Raw genomic sequence first — 20,287 nt, 5'->3', positions numbered from 1 at the left:
GAAGCCGGAGAGCCTGTGGAGGACTTTTAGTTTAACTCTCGTTAAGACTCTCGAGAAGGTAAAAAACCTGAGTAATAACTGTTACAGAAAAATAAAAAAAACTTAAAAGGATAATATGGGTAAATTGCGTGTTTTGAAATAAATTAACAAATAAAACAATTGTAAAACAAAGTGGGACGGTTGATTTCTTGTTTATGTATTGATTCAAAGCAAGTAAGTATATTTTCTACTATATCCTTTATTAGTAAAATAGGGCCATACAAAATTATATTAAAATCTCAGACACTCCCTTTAAAATGCAGAAAATAAATTGTGTATACAGGAACAATTAATATTTCTATATATTTGGAAATTAAAACCCTTACTGACGCAGGAACAATGGGATCATGCTGGTTAATTTGATTTAAACCAATCTTCATCTTGAAAACAAACCAGCCAATGAGCAGAGGAGGTACAGGGATGGGTCCAGGTCAAATCACACTTTTGTCAATTTGCTTTTTATCGTTTTCTGTTTCCCTTTTGTACCTGGAAACAAACCACTTTATCCCTATATAATTCAATCAGTTGTAGTTATGTATTTTCATGCATGATAGGGATAAATATAACATGTATAATTCCCTTTCATTCTGTATTATTAACTAAAACAGGAATATAACTCCTAATCAAACCAGAAAAACTAAGTGCCACCCTGATGGTAGATATAGCCAACCTTAAATCCTCAGTTTTTAAAGTGGGTCTGTATAGTCCCACTGGCAGGTACTGGTTGATGCATAGTCAGTACAGTTCAGAGGTCGACAGCTTCATTTCATAGCACAAAATGTCAGATGCAAAGCAAAAAAAAAAAGAAAAGAAATCTCCAAACATGCAAAATGGCAGGAGCGAAATGACCAGCACCCTACTTGGAGACTTACTGTTATCCACACCTCTGCAATGATTCAGTAGAAGGACTATAGACTGGTCTCACACTCGTAGCAGCTAGTCTAAATCATGCAGCACACATCAATGATACATCACCAAGTATATTCCAGCTTCCGCATCTGCTCACCTACAAAGCCTGCACTGGGTCTTCTGTAACAGATATAAGGGTCCTCCTGGTCCCTCTGTAGGGCACCACATGCACCTTAACATTTTCTGATCTCACAGGACATCTACTCAGCCTGTACCTGACACAAAATAGAATGACTTGAAAGAACTTTGGCAAAACACCATGTACACGCCTATTGCTAATACACAGGCCTCAAAGATTAGATGATTTTTTACTTGTAGTCATTTTCCCATCCTTCAACACCTCTGCACTCTGGATGCTAGTCGCCGAAATAATGAGGCGTCCAGACCCGGCACCCTGGGAGATGGCATATGATGACTGGCGGAGTGAGGACCCTCTTCTGAACTTTGACCTGAGCTCCACTGGAGGAGGGGACATGCTGTGTATCTACAAACACAGAGGAATCATATCAGGTTTTTTTCAACAACACCCATAAGAGCACATCAGCCAAAATTACCTGCATAAATTTAAAGTATACAACAAAAAGAATACAAAGAAGTATAACGATAACAGTAAAAATGGAGAGATTTTTGCCTGTATTTGAAATTTTATCACTGTACAGATGTCAGGAAATCACAATATTTCGGGCAATACTCATTATTCAGCATTTTCCTGCATGTTCAGCTTTTTTTTGTCATGCATTGTTGAGTAAGTTAGTAATTAAACAATGGCAACAAAAAACAACAGTTTAACGAAACAACAAAATGAAATATTGTCCAATATGGCAGATAATCGGTTGCACAGGAGGCGATCTGACAGCTGTTATAGTCACCATTACGCTGCAGAACATTGATTATATAATGTATATATAGATGGGTATTTTAATTAAATGTGAACGGTTAAATAAATAAATATTCAGGAATGCACATTTGCATGTTTTTACAATGTTACTATTTAAAATTGTTCACAAGTTTGTATGTACAGGATGGTGAATAAAAAAGAATGGTGTGCTGTACCACACACTTCAGTGGATTTAACCTAATTCAAATCTATAAGTGTACAAACTCTCTGCATTTTTGCTTTTGGTCTTTTGTCGAAAAGCATCAGTGAACAAGTACTGCTACATTTCACTGGACAATGTTCTCATAATTTAGAGCCCTAAAATGTAAAAATCTTGAAAATATAAAACCCAAATTAATTATAATAGGCCTTTCTATTGCCCTTTAAAGCAGTAAGTAATTTTATAAAACATACATTACCAAGAGCAAAACAGCATCTGGGGAAATGCCTCTATAATACACAATCACCATTACCATACACAGATAATAATGGTGTGTCTGGCGTAGAGGAGCAAGTCTGTCTATTGTTTTAAACCGGAAACAAAACCACATCATAAAACTTCCAAACTGGAATATATATCAAATTCATCGATGGTTGCACACACAGAAACACAGAAAAGCAATGAGGAAGCAGTTATTTTCCTCAGTGCAGGAAAGATGGGTGAGATTAATAAAAAACAGGCGACTGAAGCAGATTGTTCCTACCCTACTGAATCAGTAGTGCTGTTTGAAACACTTCTCCCTTGAAGCCAAGTTGGAAATATGGCTTCAAGGGAAGGAACAACCGAAGGGTGAGGTATGTAAGATATTGAATACGTTGTAAATAAGCTTAAGGTATAAAAAGGGGTTTTCTTTCAGTGCAATGAAGCATCTTGTCTTAATGACTTTCCTATTTCTATTAGATTAATGATGTTTGTGTGAATGCACCTGCCACAACTGCACATGTTGGATGCTGTCTATCATGGAGAATTACAGTTAATTACAGGCTATAAAGCTCTCACTCACCACTGTACTTTATATTCTCGAGTGAAAGGCCATCATCATCCATCCATAGACTCATGCATTGGTACAGTTTCAACTGTAAAGCTATTGGACTTTTCTTGACTTATTCCTACATGTCACTTACACAGTCCAGCCACAGACTTTGCTGTCAGGACTTTATCTCTCTGTGTTTCTATAGTACGATCAGAACTTTCTTAGCATTTTCTTAATCTGCCCCATCAACTTAGAACAATCTACAGCAGGATATGAAACTATCCATGTTTATTGCTCTAGGACAATTTATATTTATAAAACAAATGAAGAAATCTTCCTATGAAATGTGCCCTTGTTTCTTAGTCATAATTTATTTGGTTTAATTTGAGTTAAACATTTTAATTATTTCTATTGCTACTGTGTTTGTAACTTTTGTTGTTGTTGTTTTTTCAAACAGGTCTCTTGTAAATGAGATTTTGGATCTCAATGAGGCAACCTTTATAAGTCATTCATTCATCTTCTATACGGCTTATTCCATAGTGGGTCACGGGGGAGCTGGTGCCTATCTCCAGCAGTCTACAGGCAAAAGGCAGGGTACACCCTGGACAGGTCGCCAATCCATCACAGGGCAACACAGAGACACATAGGACAAACAACCACGCACACACTCATTCACACCTAACGGCAATTTAGAGAGACTAATTTACCTAACAGTCATGTTTTTGGACTGTGGGAGGAAGCTGGATAATGTAAATAAATAAAAAGGTCTTTTGGATGTCAAGAGACCTTTTTATTTATTTATTTTTTATTTAACCTTTATAAATAAAAGTTAAATAAAAATAAATGAAAAGGTCTTTTGACATCCATTGATCACTTTATTAATAAATTAATTAGCAGTCTCTCCCAATGTTCTTCCTGCACTTTTACCCAAAAATAATTAGCTGCAACACACCTCTTTTTTCCATAGTATTTGAGCCAAATGAATGACAAGTTGTATATCAGTTTTGTGACTTGCCTTCCAACCACAAGATGCGTAGATTTAGTCAAATTGACTTTACTGTAGATGGGCTAAGAGAGCTTGAATGCTGTCAAAGATGGGGTCCTCAGAATAACGTTCTAACACTTAAATTACTCCAAGTGCAGGTCAACCCAATGTGTACAAATACAAATGATTATATGTAGAAAAGAGACTTTCAGCTGCTTCCCTCATTATTTACTCAAATATTGCACAGCTTGCTAATATAACGTATTCTAGTGATAGCTGTATGAAGAAAACAGATTGCTGGCATTGGTGTATAGAGTCTAACCTTTAACTTCACACTAGACAAACCACCTTACAAATAATCATGGTATGAACTTATATTGTAGCTTGAGACTTAACTATCAATTGTTTTCTTATTAAGTGGCCATTGTGTTATGTATTTATGTCTGTGGTTACTCTTTTATTTGATCACTGTCTGGCAACTTTTGTTTGTGTTCTTCGCTCTTGTGTGCTTGGGGTCTTTCTCTTAAATTTTATTTTTTCATATTGTTCAAGCCGAACACAGACTGAAAATTTGTAAAATAATGATACACGTCTGCTAAAATGTTACTAAAACATCCGCTAAGTATTCTCACAAACACCCAAAGATGTCCCACCTTGTGTTTATTGTGCACACTGAGAATGACATTGAGGGCGTGAGCTGTGACTGAGGGAAGAACAGCAGTCCAAGCTGAGAGCAAAGCTGTTAGCCACACAACTGGATCAATGAAGGCCTTTTCAGACACACCTGGGGAAAAACACACAGGAATCAAAACTGGCCAGTGGAATACTAACAAATCAGACCCCCTTTGTATCCATGAACTGAAGAATAACTTAAATGTACGTTTTTGCTGCATAACCACGTTTTTAGTTTTTTGAAGTAAACATCATCGGTCTCTGAATGCGTCTATGTTCAAAGGATCGGTCCTCAGGTGTAATACCACATATAATTAAGCACTAAATTAATAATGAGGATACATTGAAAACTGAAGAAAATTACCAAGGAAGTAATAGTCAACGGGTGAGCTCTGAAAAAGGCGGGTGCTGTGGGTGATTCTGGTACATAAGAAGAACAAAACCACAGAGATGCACACAGCTGCGATGCTGAATTTCGTCCAGTATCTGGTCAGCATCACAATCTGACATAAAGAAACAATGACAGAAAAATGAGTAATAAAATGGATTTATGTATAGTGTACGGGTACAAAGATACTTTCTTTGGAAAATATTACTGCTGATAATAAAATGGCAAAGCTGGTTTTGTTGTACGAATATTGAGAATATTGCACAGATTATAACAGGATTAAAAAAACAAATATTTTAGCATAGGATGGAAGGTCAGCATAATAAAAAACCACCAAAATGCAGAACACATTAAATAGAATAACAGCATAGAGTAAAATTTAAAGATGCAGAGGATTGCAGACGTCTGGGCCAGTGACCGTAACACAAGATTTATATTTTTTGACAGCCAATAGGAGCAACTGAATGTCTTACAATAAATAAATAAATTGTGTATTTGATTTCTAGATGTACAGTATAGACACCTTTTCATTCAAAGAGTTTTCTTTATTTTCATGACTATGAATATTGTAGCTTCACACTGAAGGCATCAAAACTATGAATTAACACATGTGGAATTATATACTGAACAAAAAAGTGTGAAACAACTGAAAATATGTCTTATATTCTAGGTTCTTCAAAGTAGCCACCTTTTGCTTTGATTACTGCTCCACTCACTCTTGGTATTCTGTTGATGAGCTTCAAGAGGTAGTCACCTGAAATGGTTTTCCAACAGTCTTGAAGGAGTTCCCAGAAATGCTTAGCACTTGTTGGCCCGTTTGCCTTCACTCTGCAGTCCAGCTCACCCCAAACCATCTTGATTGGGTTCAGGTCCGGTGACTGTGGAGGCCAGGTCATCTGACGCAGCACCCCATCACTCTCCTTCTTGGTCAAATAGCCCTTACACAACCTGGAGGTGTGTTTGTCCTGTTGAAAAATAAATGATGGTCCAACTAAACGCAAACCGGATGGAATAGCATGCTGCTGCAAGATGCTGTGGTAGCCATGCTGGTTCAGTATGCCTTCAATTTTGAATAAATCCCCAACAGTGTCACCAGCAAAGCACCCCCACACCATCACACCTCCTCCTCCATGCTTCACGGTGGGAACCAGGCATGTAGAGTCCATCCGTTCACCTCTTCTGCGCCGCACAAAGACACGGTGGTTGGAACCAAAGATCTCAAACTTGGACTCATCAGACCAAAGCACAGATTTCCACTGGTCTAATGTCCATTCCTTGTGTTCTTTAGCCCAAACAAGTCTCTTCTGCTTGTTTCCTGTCCTCAGCAGTGGTTTCCTAGCAGCTATTTTACCATGAAGGCCTGATTCACACTTACTTAGCTGCTTTTTTCAACCCCAACCCCATATATAAGGCTTGAAATCCCACTTATTAAACTTTTTTGTTCAGTATATAATTCCACATGTGTTAATCCATAGTTTTGATGCCTTCAGTGTGAAGCTACACGATTCATAGTCATGAAAATAAAGGCAACTCTTTGAATGAGAAGGTGTGTCCAAACGTTTGGTTTGTACTGTATATTCATAGTTTGGCCAAAACACATTACAATATATCTCCCTAAAAAACAACATTGGGATCATTAGCTTTTTCCGGATTCACAAAGCTCAGAATATAAAAAGTGTGCAGCTAACCGGACACAGCTGTGTCCAACAAAACATTAGAACATATAACTCACAAGAGAAGGAAGAGGAAAAACGAGTGATCTTTTGTGGGATCTCTTGGATCTTTAAAGCTTTTGGTTTTAAGTAGCAACTAATGATAAATATGCTACTAGAACAGGTTACAGACTTTACGCATCATATGCGTAGACAGCTTCATGCTTCATCTGTAACCCCAAAGCTACTGACAGTTTGCTTTATTTATCTCAAAATGAAAAAAATTTGCCACTTATGTCAAATTCTCCATTGAATGTTCAAATCATGGACATCAAAGAGTAAACAACTAAACTCAAGCTTTGTCATCTGTTTGGGCAGAGGTTGGTGCTGTTCAAGGAAAGCTGTAGAGGAACAACTCATTAAATGATAACTGCTTTAAACTTCTCCACATCCTTCTCTCTGACCGGTCTGGTGTGTTCTTCTCTCTTCATTCTGCAGGTTTGTTCAATAACCTCTGAGGCTGGTTTTATACTGAGATTAAATTGCACAACGTGGGACTCTATTAACCAATAGGTGACTTCTGAAGACAAATAGTTACGCTGGATATTCAAAAAAAGAGGGTGAATGCAAATTAATAGCACCCATTTCATGCTTTTTACATAAAATAATGAAAAACAAAACATCTTTTATCCTTTTCATTCAGCACGAATACCTTTGATAGTGCACTATATGTGTGCAACAGAATCAGTTCTTCAATTTCTTTTAGGTGAGTTTAACATTGAGGTGCAATTTATTGCAGGTCACTTTTATTAGTGTGAAAAAGTGATCCTGACCTCAATTGTGGCAGTGAAGGTGGCCGCCATCGCGACAGTGACTGCCATGGTCTGGTAATCATAGGCTGTGTTGTAGAAAACTCCACATGGGATGAAAAAGAGAACAAGCGATGTGTAGACGGCATACAGGAGATAGATGATTAGCTTTGTAGGGCTGGAGAGCTCGTTCTTCTGACCACTCTTGTACAGCTCAGGCAATTTCAGACTGCTCCCTCCACTCACATCCTATAACACAAAAATATGCAGCCCTTGCTGTAATTATATTCATTTTTATTGCTCTATTGGGTTAATAGAATCACCTGACTGACCTGTTCAAAAACTGCCATGCACATCACTGGCGCTGCCGTGTAAAAGACAGTGTAGAGAGCGATGAACCATGTCTCGTACAGAGACTGTGGGGAAATTAGACTGAATGGTTTCTCCATGGTAAACTTCAAGTTATGATGTGACTTTAAGGCATTATGTCATTCAGCTTTAAGAGTGTGTTTCTAACCTGAGCACTGAAGCCATTGAAAATCCCAAACCAAATGTGCACAAGAGCAAAACCACAGGTCTTAAACAGGAAATAGCAAAGGAAGAGGGAAATGCGGCGATAGGACCAACGACCGTGGACCAGCAGCAGCCTTTGTAAAAACCTGAACTGGGACACTGCAAAGTCTGCGTTCTGCACTGCCTGACCTCCCTCCACACCAGCCAGTCCCACTCCAATGTGAGCCGCTGGTATAGGTAGAGCAAAGTGGAACAGCATGGTAAAATGAACAAAGCAAAATGAGTATCAGGTTTTTTTCACAATCAAGTCTTTGCTATTCAACACACTTACTCTTGATCATGTTAACGTCATTGGCACCATCACCAATGGACATGGTGATTGAGCTGGTGTGTTTCCTGACCAACTTCACAATCTCAGCCTTCTGAGCAGGTGTCACCCTGCAGCACAGCACAGACTGACACTGTTCTGCCAGTCTCATGAAGGAGGCTTCCCACTCTGGTCGCTGCTCAAACTCTGCCTGGGAACAAACATAATCAAGCAGCTTAGAAACTGACTTTAATGTGCAAACTTTATAGCTAAAGCATTTCAAAGATTATTATAGGTCTGAGGTAATGAAAAGGCTGAAAAATATTGATGTCTAATTTTGTATTCAGGTATGGTCACTAATGGTGCATCCAATAAAATGCTTTTAAAATTTCATATTCCAGCAGAGCTGCTGTGGAAATGAGGCAAAACTGCTCAGGATGGTGGAGCAGAGCAGTCAGAGGACAAAATACAGTAGTTTTCATGTTCGGAGAGGCCTCTTTATATTTTATAGGAAACATGCAAATATGTGTATTACATGAGTGTTTTATTGAAGCATTAATAGTGAGAAAGGGACATTTTTAGGAATTATTATGTCTGACAACCTGCGCACGTTAGAAGAACACAACATTTTTATAATCTTTTTTTAGGGAGTTGATCCATAACGAAATGACAATATGGTGACTTTGTGCTCTTTACAGCTTGTACAGGCTTTTTTCCATATCACTGTTTCTGACCCAAACATTTTTAATTCAAGATAATTGAGTATAACGATCATAAAAACATCTAAATCTCTTATGTTTTTAATAATTATGTTGTTGGTTGCACATATTATCTTCTGATTGCACAACTGTGATCAGGTTTCAAGTCAAATCTGTGCACAGGACTATATGATGCCATCTGTTTGTCTTTCCCAGTCTATTTTATTCAGATTAGCACAAAGTAAAATTTTGGATAGGATACAGCCAAATTTGAAAGGTAGCCCCAATGTAATATTTTATTTTTATAATTAATATGCTCAGCTGTTTTTTTTAAGAGTTTTTAGCCTCCATAATTTATAGGTTATATTATTGACAGGATGATGCAATGTGTGAAGTGTTATTCTGCTAAGGATGTCCAAAAGCCCTTGTGGCTACGTTGACCAATGCAATCCAATGCTGCCTTCAGGCTTTAGGTTCACACACATGTTGCAGTAGATCTGGTTTTTACCTTTTTAAGACTTTGTATGTCTTTACAGCAACTCTTACAAGCACCTTAGACACTGAAAGGCATGAACACCATTAATTTTTACTCTGTGAGATTGTGTTTTTTTTAATTATTAAGTTTTCGTGGTGAAAAAAAATCATATGTTCTGATTGGCTTTATCGGCCAAAAATGAGGAAGATAATTTTGTTCTATTTTATTTTTTGTTTTTATATAACAGACCAAGTGTTAGATGTGGTAAGCAAAGTAAAATACTTTGGCTATATTATAACCTTTGACCTATGTGATGATTTCGATGTGTAGTGTTTGCTTTGGAGGTTTGTTGGTGTCTAGCTTATACATGTGCAGAGATTGTCAGGGTTTGACATTTTGGACTTTGTTTTAGTTTTGTGTTTGTTTTGCTTTTCAGTTAGGTATCTTTATTTTTTGGGCTTAGCAATGTTGTTTTGTTTACTTCCTTCGGTTATTTTGATTTTAGTTTTGTTCTCTCTCTCCTCGCTCATAGTTCCTTTAGTTGTTGTTTCCTTATTTATGACTTAGAACGGTTTTCTTATTATTATTAGTATTATTATTATTATCAGAGTTCTCTAGCTTAGTTCCTCTAGTTTATCTCTATTCTCCAGTCCCTCCTTATAGGTTAACTTTAGTTGTTGTTTACGTTTTATTTACAATTATTCTAGTCCTCGCTTTCTCTGCTTACTTCTCAATTAGTTCAGTCAGTGTTGGTTTCGGTTTGTTTACTTTTATAGTTAGGGTTTCTTTTGTTAGTTCTTATTTATCTTTGTCTATAGTTTTGCTTAGGTTTGTTCACTGTATTGTTTATTAGTCCCTTCTCCCATGCTTTAGTCTTTGTATTAGTTTCACCTGTTCCTTCAGCCTCCGTGCTTCCATGTCACACCTGTTCCTAGTTCTTTTGATTATCTGTCCTTTGTTACCCTTTGTATATTAGTTGGTCTAGTTTCATTGTTCTTCGCTGGTTCCTTCCGTTCACTACCCCTGATTAACTTCAGTTTTGTTACGTTCATGCTCAGGAAATTCATGCAAGTTTTGAGCTCTACTCATGTACCTGCTGTGATTTATGCTACCTTTTTGGAAAGCTTTGAATAAAGACGAAGCCATCCTTTAAACATGCTGCTGCCTAGCTCTTGCCTGCGCTTTGGTCCGCCGCAAACCCAGAACGTGACAGAGATTTACTCTGCTCATGTAACATACTTTGCACATACTTTTTATATAATTTACTGGTGGTGCAGTTTGTCTCATATCATGCTTCAAATTTTCAGGCCTTGCTGAGGAATTTTACATTTAATTTTAAGTGCCTTTTGATTGATTCCAAAAATATAATAATAAGGGTTCTGACTGTAATCATACAGAGTATCACGGTATTCTCCTGGAAACGCTGGAACACGTGTCTCTAAGTTTTATAATGGCTGCATCCATTTGACATATAATGTTTGCATTTTATGCTTATTAAGTTGCATTTTGTTTTACACTTTTAAAGTCTTTTGTTGTATAATAGGGGACCTTGTGTCTGAAATAAGAGTGATAAAAGGTTTTGCATGAACTGGTAAACCAAAGCTCCTTTTTGTCTTTAAACACTAATGTTTCTGTAAATGTTTGTTTATATCCAAATGATCAAAGGTAAATGGACTGAGTTTAAATGGTGTCTTTTCTAGTCACACTGACCACTTAAAGCACTTTACACTTGAACTACATTCAACAAATCACACAAATGTTCACATACACCGATAGGTAGGCAACTTGAGCTTAAGTGCCTTGCCCAGGGTCACATTTGACACAAGAAATGGAATGGAATGGAACCCACAACCTTCGGATTGCAAGATGACTACTCTTCTCGCTGACTCACTGTGCCCCCAAGCTTGACCACCCTCTCTGTTGATCCCCCAATTATGCTAACTGTGCTTTTTTATTACTTTTTGTGTCTTTGTCTGCCCTTATCTCAGTTCTTGCTGTTGTTTTGCTGAAATCTAATTTTTTATTCAATGGCTTTTTTAAGTACCAGATCAAGGAAGACCTTGAAATCAGTGTTTGTTTTGGTTATTTGTGGTAAATAAAAGTTTAAGCATTGAAAAATATTACGTTTGTTGGAATTAAGAACATTTCCAAATTCCCTTTGAAATAGGTTTGATGCAAGGTATTAAAATCTGCATGTCTGTAAACCCCCAGGTCTCTAATACAATGCACGTTTAAAAACAAAATCATGGAAAAAATGATCAGCCATAACCCTGAAAACATTATGTTTGTTATTTACTGTGTAGGCTGCAGTTTACCAGTTCAGATCCAGTGAGGACCACAGAAGTTTTTGCTCTTGCCATCTGCTTGTGTGTAGCCCACAGCTCTGTCTGCTTGGCTTTGAAGAAGCTAACCTGTGGGTCTGCAGACTGGAGGATCTGCCTGCATGAACAAAACAAACAATGATCAATGGGATACAAAGAGAATGGGAGTTTGAGTGTTTCTGGGCTATTTGCTTTTATTTTATATTTTGTGTATGAATGCATACCTCAGTTCCTGCCATTCCAGTAATCTGCTATCAGGGTCCAGTAGCTTACAAGAGTACCCAATATTCACAGCAGTTTCTAATGGCACCAGAGGAGGAAGGAAAGAGCAAGAAAAAACATGACATACTGTTATTTTCTCTTTTACTGTAAAGAGTTATCAGACAGGTTAAGTCTGTCAGTCCTGCTGTAGAATGTTACAATACCTTTTTTGTCCCCAGTGAGCACCCATACTTTAATCCCAGCATCTTGAAGAAGAGCAATTGTCTCAGAAACTCCCTCCTGAAGCCGGTCCTCAATTGCTGTCACCCCCAGAAGCTACAACAATGTTTTACTTGAGCATTGTTTTATTTATGCAGGATTTCAAATTATAACAATAGTATTGCTTAATAAGATGGGTTTAAATGCTACAAAAGAAAGAATAATAAAAAATAATATAGGAGTTGTTTAACTAAAATTAAAAGAGATCAACGTGTTTTAAAATAGAAGGAAACAGAGATAGAGGCACCAGCAGATCTCTCTCCATCTCATCGTACAGCTTCTCCAGCAGGGTGTCACGCTCGCAGGTCGCCATGGCAGCAGACAGGGCCAGAGTCTTACTCCACTGCTCCCATAATGCCTCGGGAACAGATCGAACTGCAACACACAGCGTCCTCAGACAGGCCTCAGCAAACAGCTGACAGAAGATGAGTTAATAAGGTTTATAACAGGCTGCACATCATTCATAGAGTGACATATAAGGCAAGTGATATGTAAAGACCAAACAAATTACGGACACGTAATCTTTATTCAGTCTTTAACTACTCAGTACAAAAATACTGCTGACGTTTTCCACATTTTGTGACATTGTAAGCACCAACTTTGATTTTCTTTTAATCATTTTATTGGAATTTTATGTAATACATAAAAAGTAGCACATATTTGTGAAGAAGGAAACTGATACACAAATAATTCCAAAATGATTGATAAATGAAAATGAAATGGAAAATGAAAAGTACGCTGAACATGTTTTTGCCCCCTTTTCTCTCATACCCCCAAGTAAACTCAAATGCAACCAGTTTCCTTTAGTAGTAACTAATTAGTGAAAAGACTCTCCCTAGATGTTATTTAATCTCAGTACAAATCCAGCTGTTCTATGAAGGCTTCAGATGTTTGTTAGAGAACATTAGTGAACAAACATCATCATGAAAACCAAGGAACACAGGAGACAGGTCAGGGATAAGGTTGTGGAGAAGATTAAATAGTGTAAGGGTAAAACGGAACAATATCCCAACCTTTGAGAAACATACAGAGACAACTACAGGACAAATTCGCAAACCTGACTAGTTGCGGCAAAGAGGCAGGAAGAAGGTCAGTGTTAAAGGAAAGCCATAAGAAGTCCTGGTTGCAGTTTGCCACAAGCCCCGTACAGGAGACGGCAAACATGTGGGTGCAGGTGCTCCAGTCAGATGCGACAAAAATTTTAATTATTGCTCTACATGAAAACTAAAGGGGCTTCTACAGGTCCTTCTCAAAATATTAGCATATTGTGATAAAGTTCATTATTTTCCATAATGTCATGATGAAAATTTAACATTCATATATTTTAGATTCATTGCACACTAACTGAAATATTTCAGGTCTTTTATTGTCTTAATACGGATGATTTTGGCATACAGCTCATGAAAACCCAAAATTCCTATCTCACAAAATTAGCATATTTCATCTGACCAATAAAAGAAAAGTGTTTTTAATACAAAAAACGTCAACCTTCAAATAATCATGTACAGTTATGCACTCAATACTTGGTCGGGAATCCTTTTGCAGAAATGACTGCTTCAATGCAGCGTGGCATGGAGGCAATCAGCCTGTGGCACTGCTGAGGTCTTATGGAGGCCCAGGATGCTTCGATAGCAGCCTTTAGCTCATCCAGAGTGTTGGGTCTTGAGTCTCTCAACGTTCTCTTCACAATATCCCACAGATTCTCTATGGGGTTCAGGTCAGGAGAGTTGGCAGGCCAATTGAGCACAGTGATACCATGGTCAGTAAACCATTTACCAGTGGTTTTGGCACTGTGAGCAGGTGCCAGGTCGTGCTGAAAAATGAAATCTTCATCTCCATAAAGCTTTTCAGCAGATGGAAGCATGAAGTGCTCCAAAATCTCCTGATAGCTAGCTGCATTGACCCTGCCCTTGATAAAACACAGTGGACCAACACCAGCAGCTGACACGGCACCCCAGACCATCAATGACTGTGGGTACTTGACACTGGACTACTGGCATTTTGGCATTTCCTTCTCCCCAGTCTTCCTCCAGACTCTGGCACCTTGATTTCCGAATGACATGCAGAATTTGCTTTCATCTGAAAAAAGTACTTTGGACCACCAAGCAACAGTCCAGTGCTGCTTCTCTGTAGCCCAGGTCAGGCGCTTCTGCCACTGTTTCTGGTTCAAAAGTGGCTTGACCTGGGGAATGCGGCACCTGTAGCCCATTTCCTGCACACGCCTGTGCACGGTGGCTCTGGATGTTTCTACTCCAGACTCAGTCCACTGCTTCCGCAGGTCCCCCAAGGTCTGGAATCGGCCCTTCTCCACAATCTTCCTCAGGGTCCGGTCACCTCTTCTCGTTGTGCAGCGTTTTCTGCCACACTTTTTCCTTCCCACAGACTTCCCACTGAGGTGCCTTGATACAGCACTCAGGGAACTGCCTATTCGTTCAGAAATTTCTTTCTGTGTCTTACCCTCTTGCTTGAGGGTGTCAATAGTGGCCTTCTGGACAGCAGTCAGGTCGGCAGTCTTACCCATGATTGGGGTTTTGAGTGATGAACCAGGCTGGGAGTTTTAAAGGCCTCAGGAATCTTTTGCAGGTGTTTAGAGTTAACTTGTTGATTCAGATGATTAGGTTCATAGCTCGTTTAGAGACCCTTTTAATGATATGCTAATTTTGTGAGATAGAAATTTTGGGTTTTCATGAGCTGTATGCCAAAATCATCCGTATTAAGACAATAAAATACCTGAAATATTTCAGTTAGTGTGCAATGAATCTAAAATATATGAATGTTAAATTTTCATCATGACATTATGGAAAATAATGAACTTTATCACAATATGCTAATATTTTGAGAAGGACCTGTATACTTATTGCAGCACCAGTTCCACTGTACTTTGCTTTTCCTTCATTTTTATTGGATGGTCTGTGCAGTCTTTCGTTGGACTGAACAAAGAGCCAGTGGAGCGCACCCACCCCGTTGTGGAGATGCGATTAGTTCGGTGGAGTTTGTGCTATGCTGAGGTCAAAGGTTATCAAACTACTCCAGACCGAGCACAAATAGGTGGGTAAATGTAGAAACACCATCTCCACATGCCACATTGTACAATCTCATCATAACTTTCTTTGTTTTTTTTTTCTCCTTGTGTCTTACTGTTTTAGGTTTAGATGTATTGTTAGTATTAGCAAAATACAACTAAACATACACATACTTGTTGTTTTGAAAACTCTACCTCTGATACAATGTACTGTACAGTGGATGAACAAAAAACAGTGCCGTGGGTGTTGCTGTTAGTTTGATTATACATGGACGCAGGCCCGTAGCACTGCACAGCACTACAAACACACCTTCCCACGGTGAAAAACGCTGGTGGCAGCATCATGCTGAGGGGAAGCTTTGCTTTTGCTGAGTCAGAGCTGATGATTTAGCTGAATACAGGGCAATTCCACATCACACTTTTCAGATTTTGAAAACCATACATCATTTTCCTTCTACTCACAATTATGCAATACTTTTTATTTGTCTATCTCATAAAATCCTTACAAAATACTATAGAGTTTGTGGTTCTAACACAAGAAAATATAAGTTCACTGTTGTGGGGCACGGCATCTGAAAGTTTTCAATATCAGATAATTAACTAAAGCAATGGGGAATATTGCACACTGAGTATATTTAACTTTGGTTGCAAACATAATCACAAAGAATACAAATGGTTGTTCAAAATTTTCATAACTCTCAGCTGGTAAAATGCTTAAATTAGGGACAGATTACCAAAATAATAAACTGCTTCACCTCTAGTGCTCTTTCAGTGCTTTCCTGATGTGGACAGTTCCTTTGAAGCCTCTCCAGTATCACTAAATCTGCTCCTTTACAGTAAAGCATTAGCCCACCCTCTGGTTCACGTACTAAGAAAAAAAATTTTTTTTAGGCCAAATGAGAAATTTGCCAGACTCCAAAACTCCTAATTCACTGTATTCAAGAGAGCTACTCCTACCTAGGACGGACATCCGTCTCCTTTTGCTGGTAAAGTCCAGCAATGCCAGCAGCTGGTATTGGCGAGAGGCACCTAGCTCTGAAACAACAACAAAATCTCTTGTTCTGGAAAGAAAGACCCAGCCAAGCTCCCTGGCAGCGCCAACAAGAGTTTCCTCATCTGGTGATGCAGCCTGGTAAACTGGGAACCCTGGGAAAGTATGGCCAATACACAAAGTATAGCTTTAAACACTGTTAGTGGGATGGTATCATGTTATTGGTACTGATTATTAACAGTTTGCACTTGCAGCATAATGTTTTAAAGTCATTATTTAAAGTGTACCGACTTTTTATTATAATATAAATAAATAAAAAAGACACTTTATGCGAGATGTCGTGATATCTAGTAAGTGAGAAAGTAGGTATAGTATGTTTATAGAGCACCTTTTATTGATAAAAATGAAGTCGTGTGCTGCTTTAAGTCTGATGACTAACAGCATCAGCTTTTTTTGTCTATTGGATGTAGGAACGATAAACACAGACATGCATCTTTACCCTCCTTCCACTCTGCCATGACAGTATGACACAGAGCCAGAGCAGATAGAAACTGTCTGGTGACTGGACACTGCTGTCCTCTGAGCCGCTCCACGAGTGTGGGAGAGAACATATGCAGACCACCACAGGAGAATGGGTTCCAGCTCAAATCCATGGGCTGGAAAACAAAATTAGGGAGAATAAACAAACAAAAAACTGGGTATTTGTCACAGAATACCTTACAATCAGGGGGCTTAAACCACTGAAACCAATAATTTATGGATACTGTATAAAAACATGGCCATTTTTCTCAATGTCTGACGTTAAATCTCAAGCTTCTCACAATAGTTTTCCAGAAGTTTTGGCCCCTTCATTAGGTTTGTAGTCCACCTTTCTCACACACACACCTTTACAGCTCAACCCACAACATTTCAATGGCACAGCAATCAGGAATTTCTGGTTACCATTCCTAAACTTTAACCTTGCTGTCCTTAAAACACTTTGTAGCCAATTTGCTGGTATGATTAATATCACTGACTATTTGGAAAACCTATTTGTACCCAAGCATTTACTTCCCGGTTAATGTAATGAGATGTTGCTTGTATTGCCTGTATGTATTTACATATAATGTTTTTTTCTTATTCATAACATCTATTTTGTGAAGAGCACCAGTCCCTCTTGAAACAAACAAACACGCAGCATGATGCTTCCACTGCCACATGTGATGGAAAATTCTTTTAAAATGCTCTGATATTCCCTTCACCTCTCTCATTTGTTTCTGTGTTGTATCACTCACAGGTGACCTTCCATCTACCTCTCACCTCTGACCTCTGTGTTTGATTAGTGTTCTGTTTTTATTAGCAGATGAACTCTAAATTCAAATGCTGGAGAGTTTTATGGTTAACACTTGCTGAAGTGTATATTTCAAGGGAAGGTAGATGGGTGCCCTCATAAATAACTTTGTTAACTCTGACCCGGGGAGGGTCTAGGGGCCATATTTCTAAAACTCTTTGCAGTTGAGATAACACTGTCATGTTCTGGTATAAATACTGTGTGTAAATGTTGATCGGGGCTCTGTTTCACTGACTAACCTCAGTGTCAGGGTCTTCAAACGCTGAATGCCTTTGAATAAAACTTATAAGACAAAGTCCGGATTTTCTCTTGTTATGAGTCAACTTCTACCCACTTTGATAAGAAAATTCCACAACAATTTTGGCGTCACGAACAGGATCTAACGTGCCAGAGGAGACCGCAGGATGGGACACGGACGCCTGGCCAGCCTGGAGACGTTGTCCTCAGTCCACTTCCATTTTACGGAGGGGAGTCCTCATGTCCGCCTGCGGCTTCTGGCTGATTAGATCCGAACAATTTGTCTTCAAATATATCTGGGTGAGAAGTTGCTCTGTATGATATAATGTATATTATTATTTTTATTACACATTAACCATCATCTCCTAACTAATTAATTAGGTTCCAGAGTTGCGAGAGGGAGGACATCAGCTGAGGGCCCGGTTACCCTGCAAAAGGAATTGCAGGGAGGTTCTTATTGGTAACAATAAGATAAAGCAAAACACAGGGTTTTGCGGGTGGTTTTTAGCAATTTTCTACACCTCATAAAGGAGAAAAGCCAGTGGGCAGACGTGCCGCTGAACAGGTTAAAAAAAATGGTTCCGGAACCTTGAGGCATCAGGGGTGTCTCCTTCTTCATACTCTGATTTATAAAATAATGAAAGGAAAAAGTGGGGATGATTGTGTTAAATGTGCTTTAATTTGGGAGATAAGTTTGGTTTTTCACAGCGTGGAAGTTTGAGTGTAAATAAGTAAAATAGTTTAAAAAGTTTCAAGTAAAACAGTTGATGGAAAAATAAATAAAAAAACATAAGAAAAGATTACAAAGCACAGAGTGCATCAATTAAGGGGTTAAAGAGTTAAAACTTTCCTGAAAGAAGTTTTGTTTGTCTTAAATATTGCGATCAGTCGGAAAAGAAGGTAAAATTGAAAAGGGACATTAGAGATGCGAAAAGAAAGTTGTTTTAGAAAGGATTATAGTTCATGTTGTGGAAGGAAGTGACAGGCAGGGCGACAACTGACTGACTGACTGATAATATGTATTTGTACAAAATCTGAACCTATACTAAACTTTTCTTTTGCCTCTCTCACACACAAATACACACATATATGGGATTTAAGTTCAACATCTGCGTTTTTGAGTCTGGATTTTAGAAACCTGCCCTTCTCCATGGCTACTCCACCAGAGACGCTTCTCCAGCACAGCCTGAAAGAGAGAGATCTGCCTTCCTGCATGTTGAAAATCGCAGTGTGACTTTCTACAAGGAAAAAAAAAAACGAAACTCAGAAGAAGTCTGGACCCACTGAGATGGACAACGATCCATGCTGTTTGCAAGAGCCAGAAGAGTGATACACTGGATTTATATTGAAAGCACATCTTATGCGGGCAGAAGAGAAACCGGAGCAAAGTTTCTTCTTTCTCCCTCCTGGAGAAGTTAAAGTGGACAAAGAATGATTGAATGTCTCACCAACAGACCGGGGAAGGGCCTGGTTGTTTTTTGGACTGATAGAGGACTGTGTGCCATGACAGTCTGACTCTGGAGCGATTAAGAAACTGATGGGGGTAACGTACAAACACACACATTTGCATAAATCTTTTCCTATTTTCTGCAACGAAGAACGCTTATTAACCGCTGCTCATGTTACGCTTGCTTGACGTTGACAGATATAGCGGGTTAAAATATTATTTTAGGGTTAGAAAAGTATCTTTAAAAGGGTGATAACTTAACTCATTTGATACTTTCCAGTTAATTCTTTCAGAGAAACAAGTTCTCTTTTGTCGTGGAATATTCAGGATCAATTATTATAGTTATTAAAAGTTATGAAAATGCAGAGGAAGTTACAACATCTCCAAAACTCAGCAGTAACCAAGTGTTTCTATGTTATTCTCAGGACAGATCTCATGAAGGAGCATTTTTAAAACCAAGCGCATGCGTAAAACCTGATGGGTTTCTCCTTCAGATATTATTTTCTGTTGTCAGAGTTTGTATCCCATAAATCTAATGGGTAGAGACCTCAATAAAACAGGCTTAGTTCTACTGCAGATGGTCTTCATACAGTCTCTGACACAGTACTTCCAGTTTGGTGCAGTTTTTGTCCGCAAGTGTTAACTGACGCTTATGTAAAGTACAAATTCATTGTTTTTCACAGCAGCTGCTGGGAAGAGGTTATATTAGGTTTTTTTCTTCCCTCTTCTGATTCATGCAGCGTGTTGATTTACACTGTACCTTATATCAGGTCCTGACAAAAACTATGAAAGGTTGGTTCTGCAGGTTCTTTTTTCTCCCTTTGGAGAAGGAAAGGACACCTGATCAGTTCTGTGTTGCATAGAAATATTAAAACACTTGTTGTTTTCTAAGATATCACCAGCTAAAAACTTTTAAAACTTTTGAGAGTAATTGGCTTTGTTAAACACATTTCTCTTGGTAAAACAAACCTTTAAAATGAGTATGAAAAAATTGGGTTATTTAGAAAGAATCTGATTGGACAGTGGTACCACACAGAAATTAAACTAATCTCATGCTTCCTAAAAGACTCTGCATGAAAAGGCCTTCAGAACCGTGGAGTTATTTTCCACCACAGTACCAAGTTTTTTAAGCATGCTTTTTCTTTATTTTAAAACAGATCT

The 20,287-nt window shown here is 38.4% G+C and overlaps 1 protein-coding gene across 1 annotated transcript in view; it reads right to left on the bottom strand.

Annotated features, from left to right (window-relative positions):
- Positions 1-218: 218 nt before the first annotated feature.
- atp8b3 (ATPase phospholipid transporting 8B3) overlaps positions 219-20,287 on the bottom strand; it is a 42,321-nt gene continuing 22,252 nt past the window's right edge. Inside the window, exons 15-28 of the mRNA XM_047373803.1 lie at positions 16,612-16,768; positions 16,079-16,267; positions 15,877-15,989; positions 12,347-12,514; positions 12,045-12,156; positions 11,844-11,919; positions 11,614-11,737; positions 8,150-8,336; positions 7,823-8,046; positions 7,638-7,721; positions 7,330-7,554; positions 4,821-4,959; positions 4,438-4,568; positions 219-1,432 (exon numbers count right to left, since the gene is read on the bottom strand). Of these exons, the coding sequence (XP_047229759.1) occupies positions 1,238-1,432; positions 4,438-4,568; positions 4,821-4,959; positions 7,330-7,554; positions 7,638-7,721; positions 7,823-8,046; positions 8,150-8,336; positions 11,614-11,737; positions 11,844-11,919; positions 12,045-12,156; positions 12,347-12,514; positions 15,877-15,989; positions 16,079-16,267; positions 16,612-16,768 (2,124 nt within the window). The 3' untranslated portion in view covers positions 219-1,237. The remainder of the gene's footprint in view (positions 1,433-4,437; positions 4,569-4,820; positions 4,960-7,329; positions 7,555-7,637; positions 7,722-7,822; positions 8,047-8,149; positions 8,337-11,613; positions 11,738-11,843; positions 11,920-12,044; positions 12,157-12,346; positions 12,515-15,876; positions 15,990-16,078; positions 16,268-16,611; positions 16,769-20,287) is intronic.

Source organism: Girardinichthys multiradiatus, chromosome 9, assembly GCF_021462225.1.
Source record: "Girardinichthys multiradiatus isolate DD_20200921_A chromosome 9, DD_fGirMul_XY1, whole genome shotgun sequence".
Lineage (NCBI taxonomy): Eukaryota > Metazoa > Chordata > Actinopteri > Cyprinodontiformes > Goodeidae > Girardinichthys > Girardinichthys multiradiatus.
This window is presented reverse-complemented; position numbering and strand designations above follow the sequence as displayed.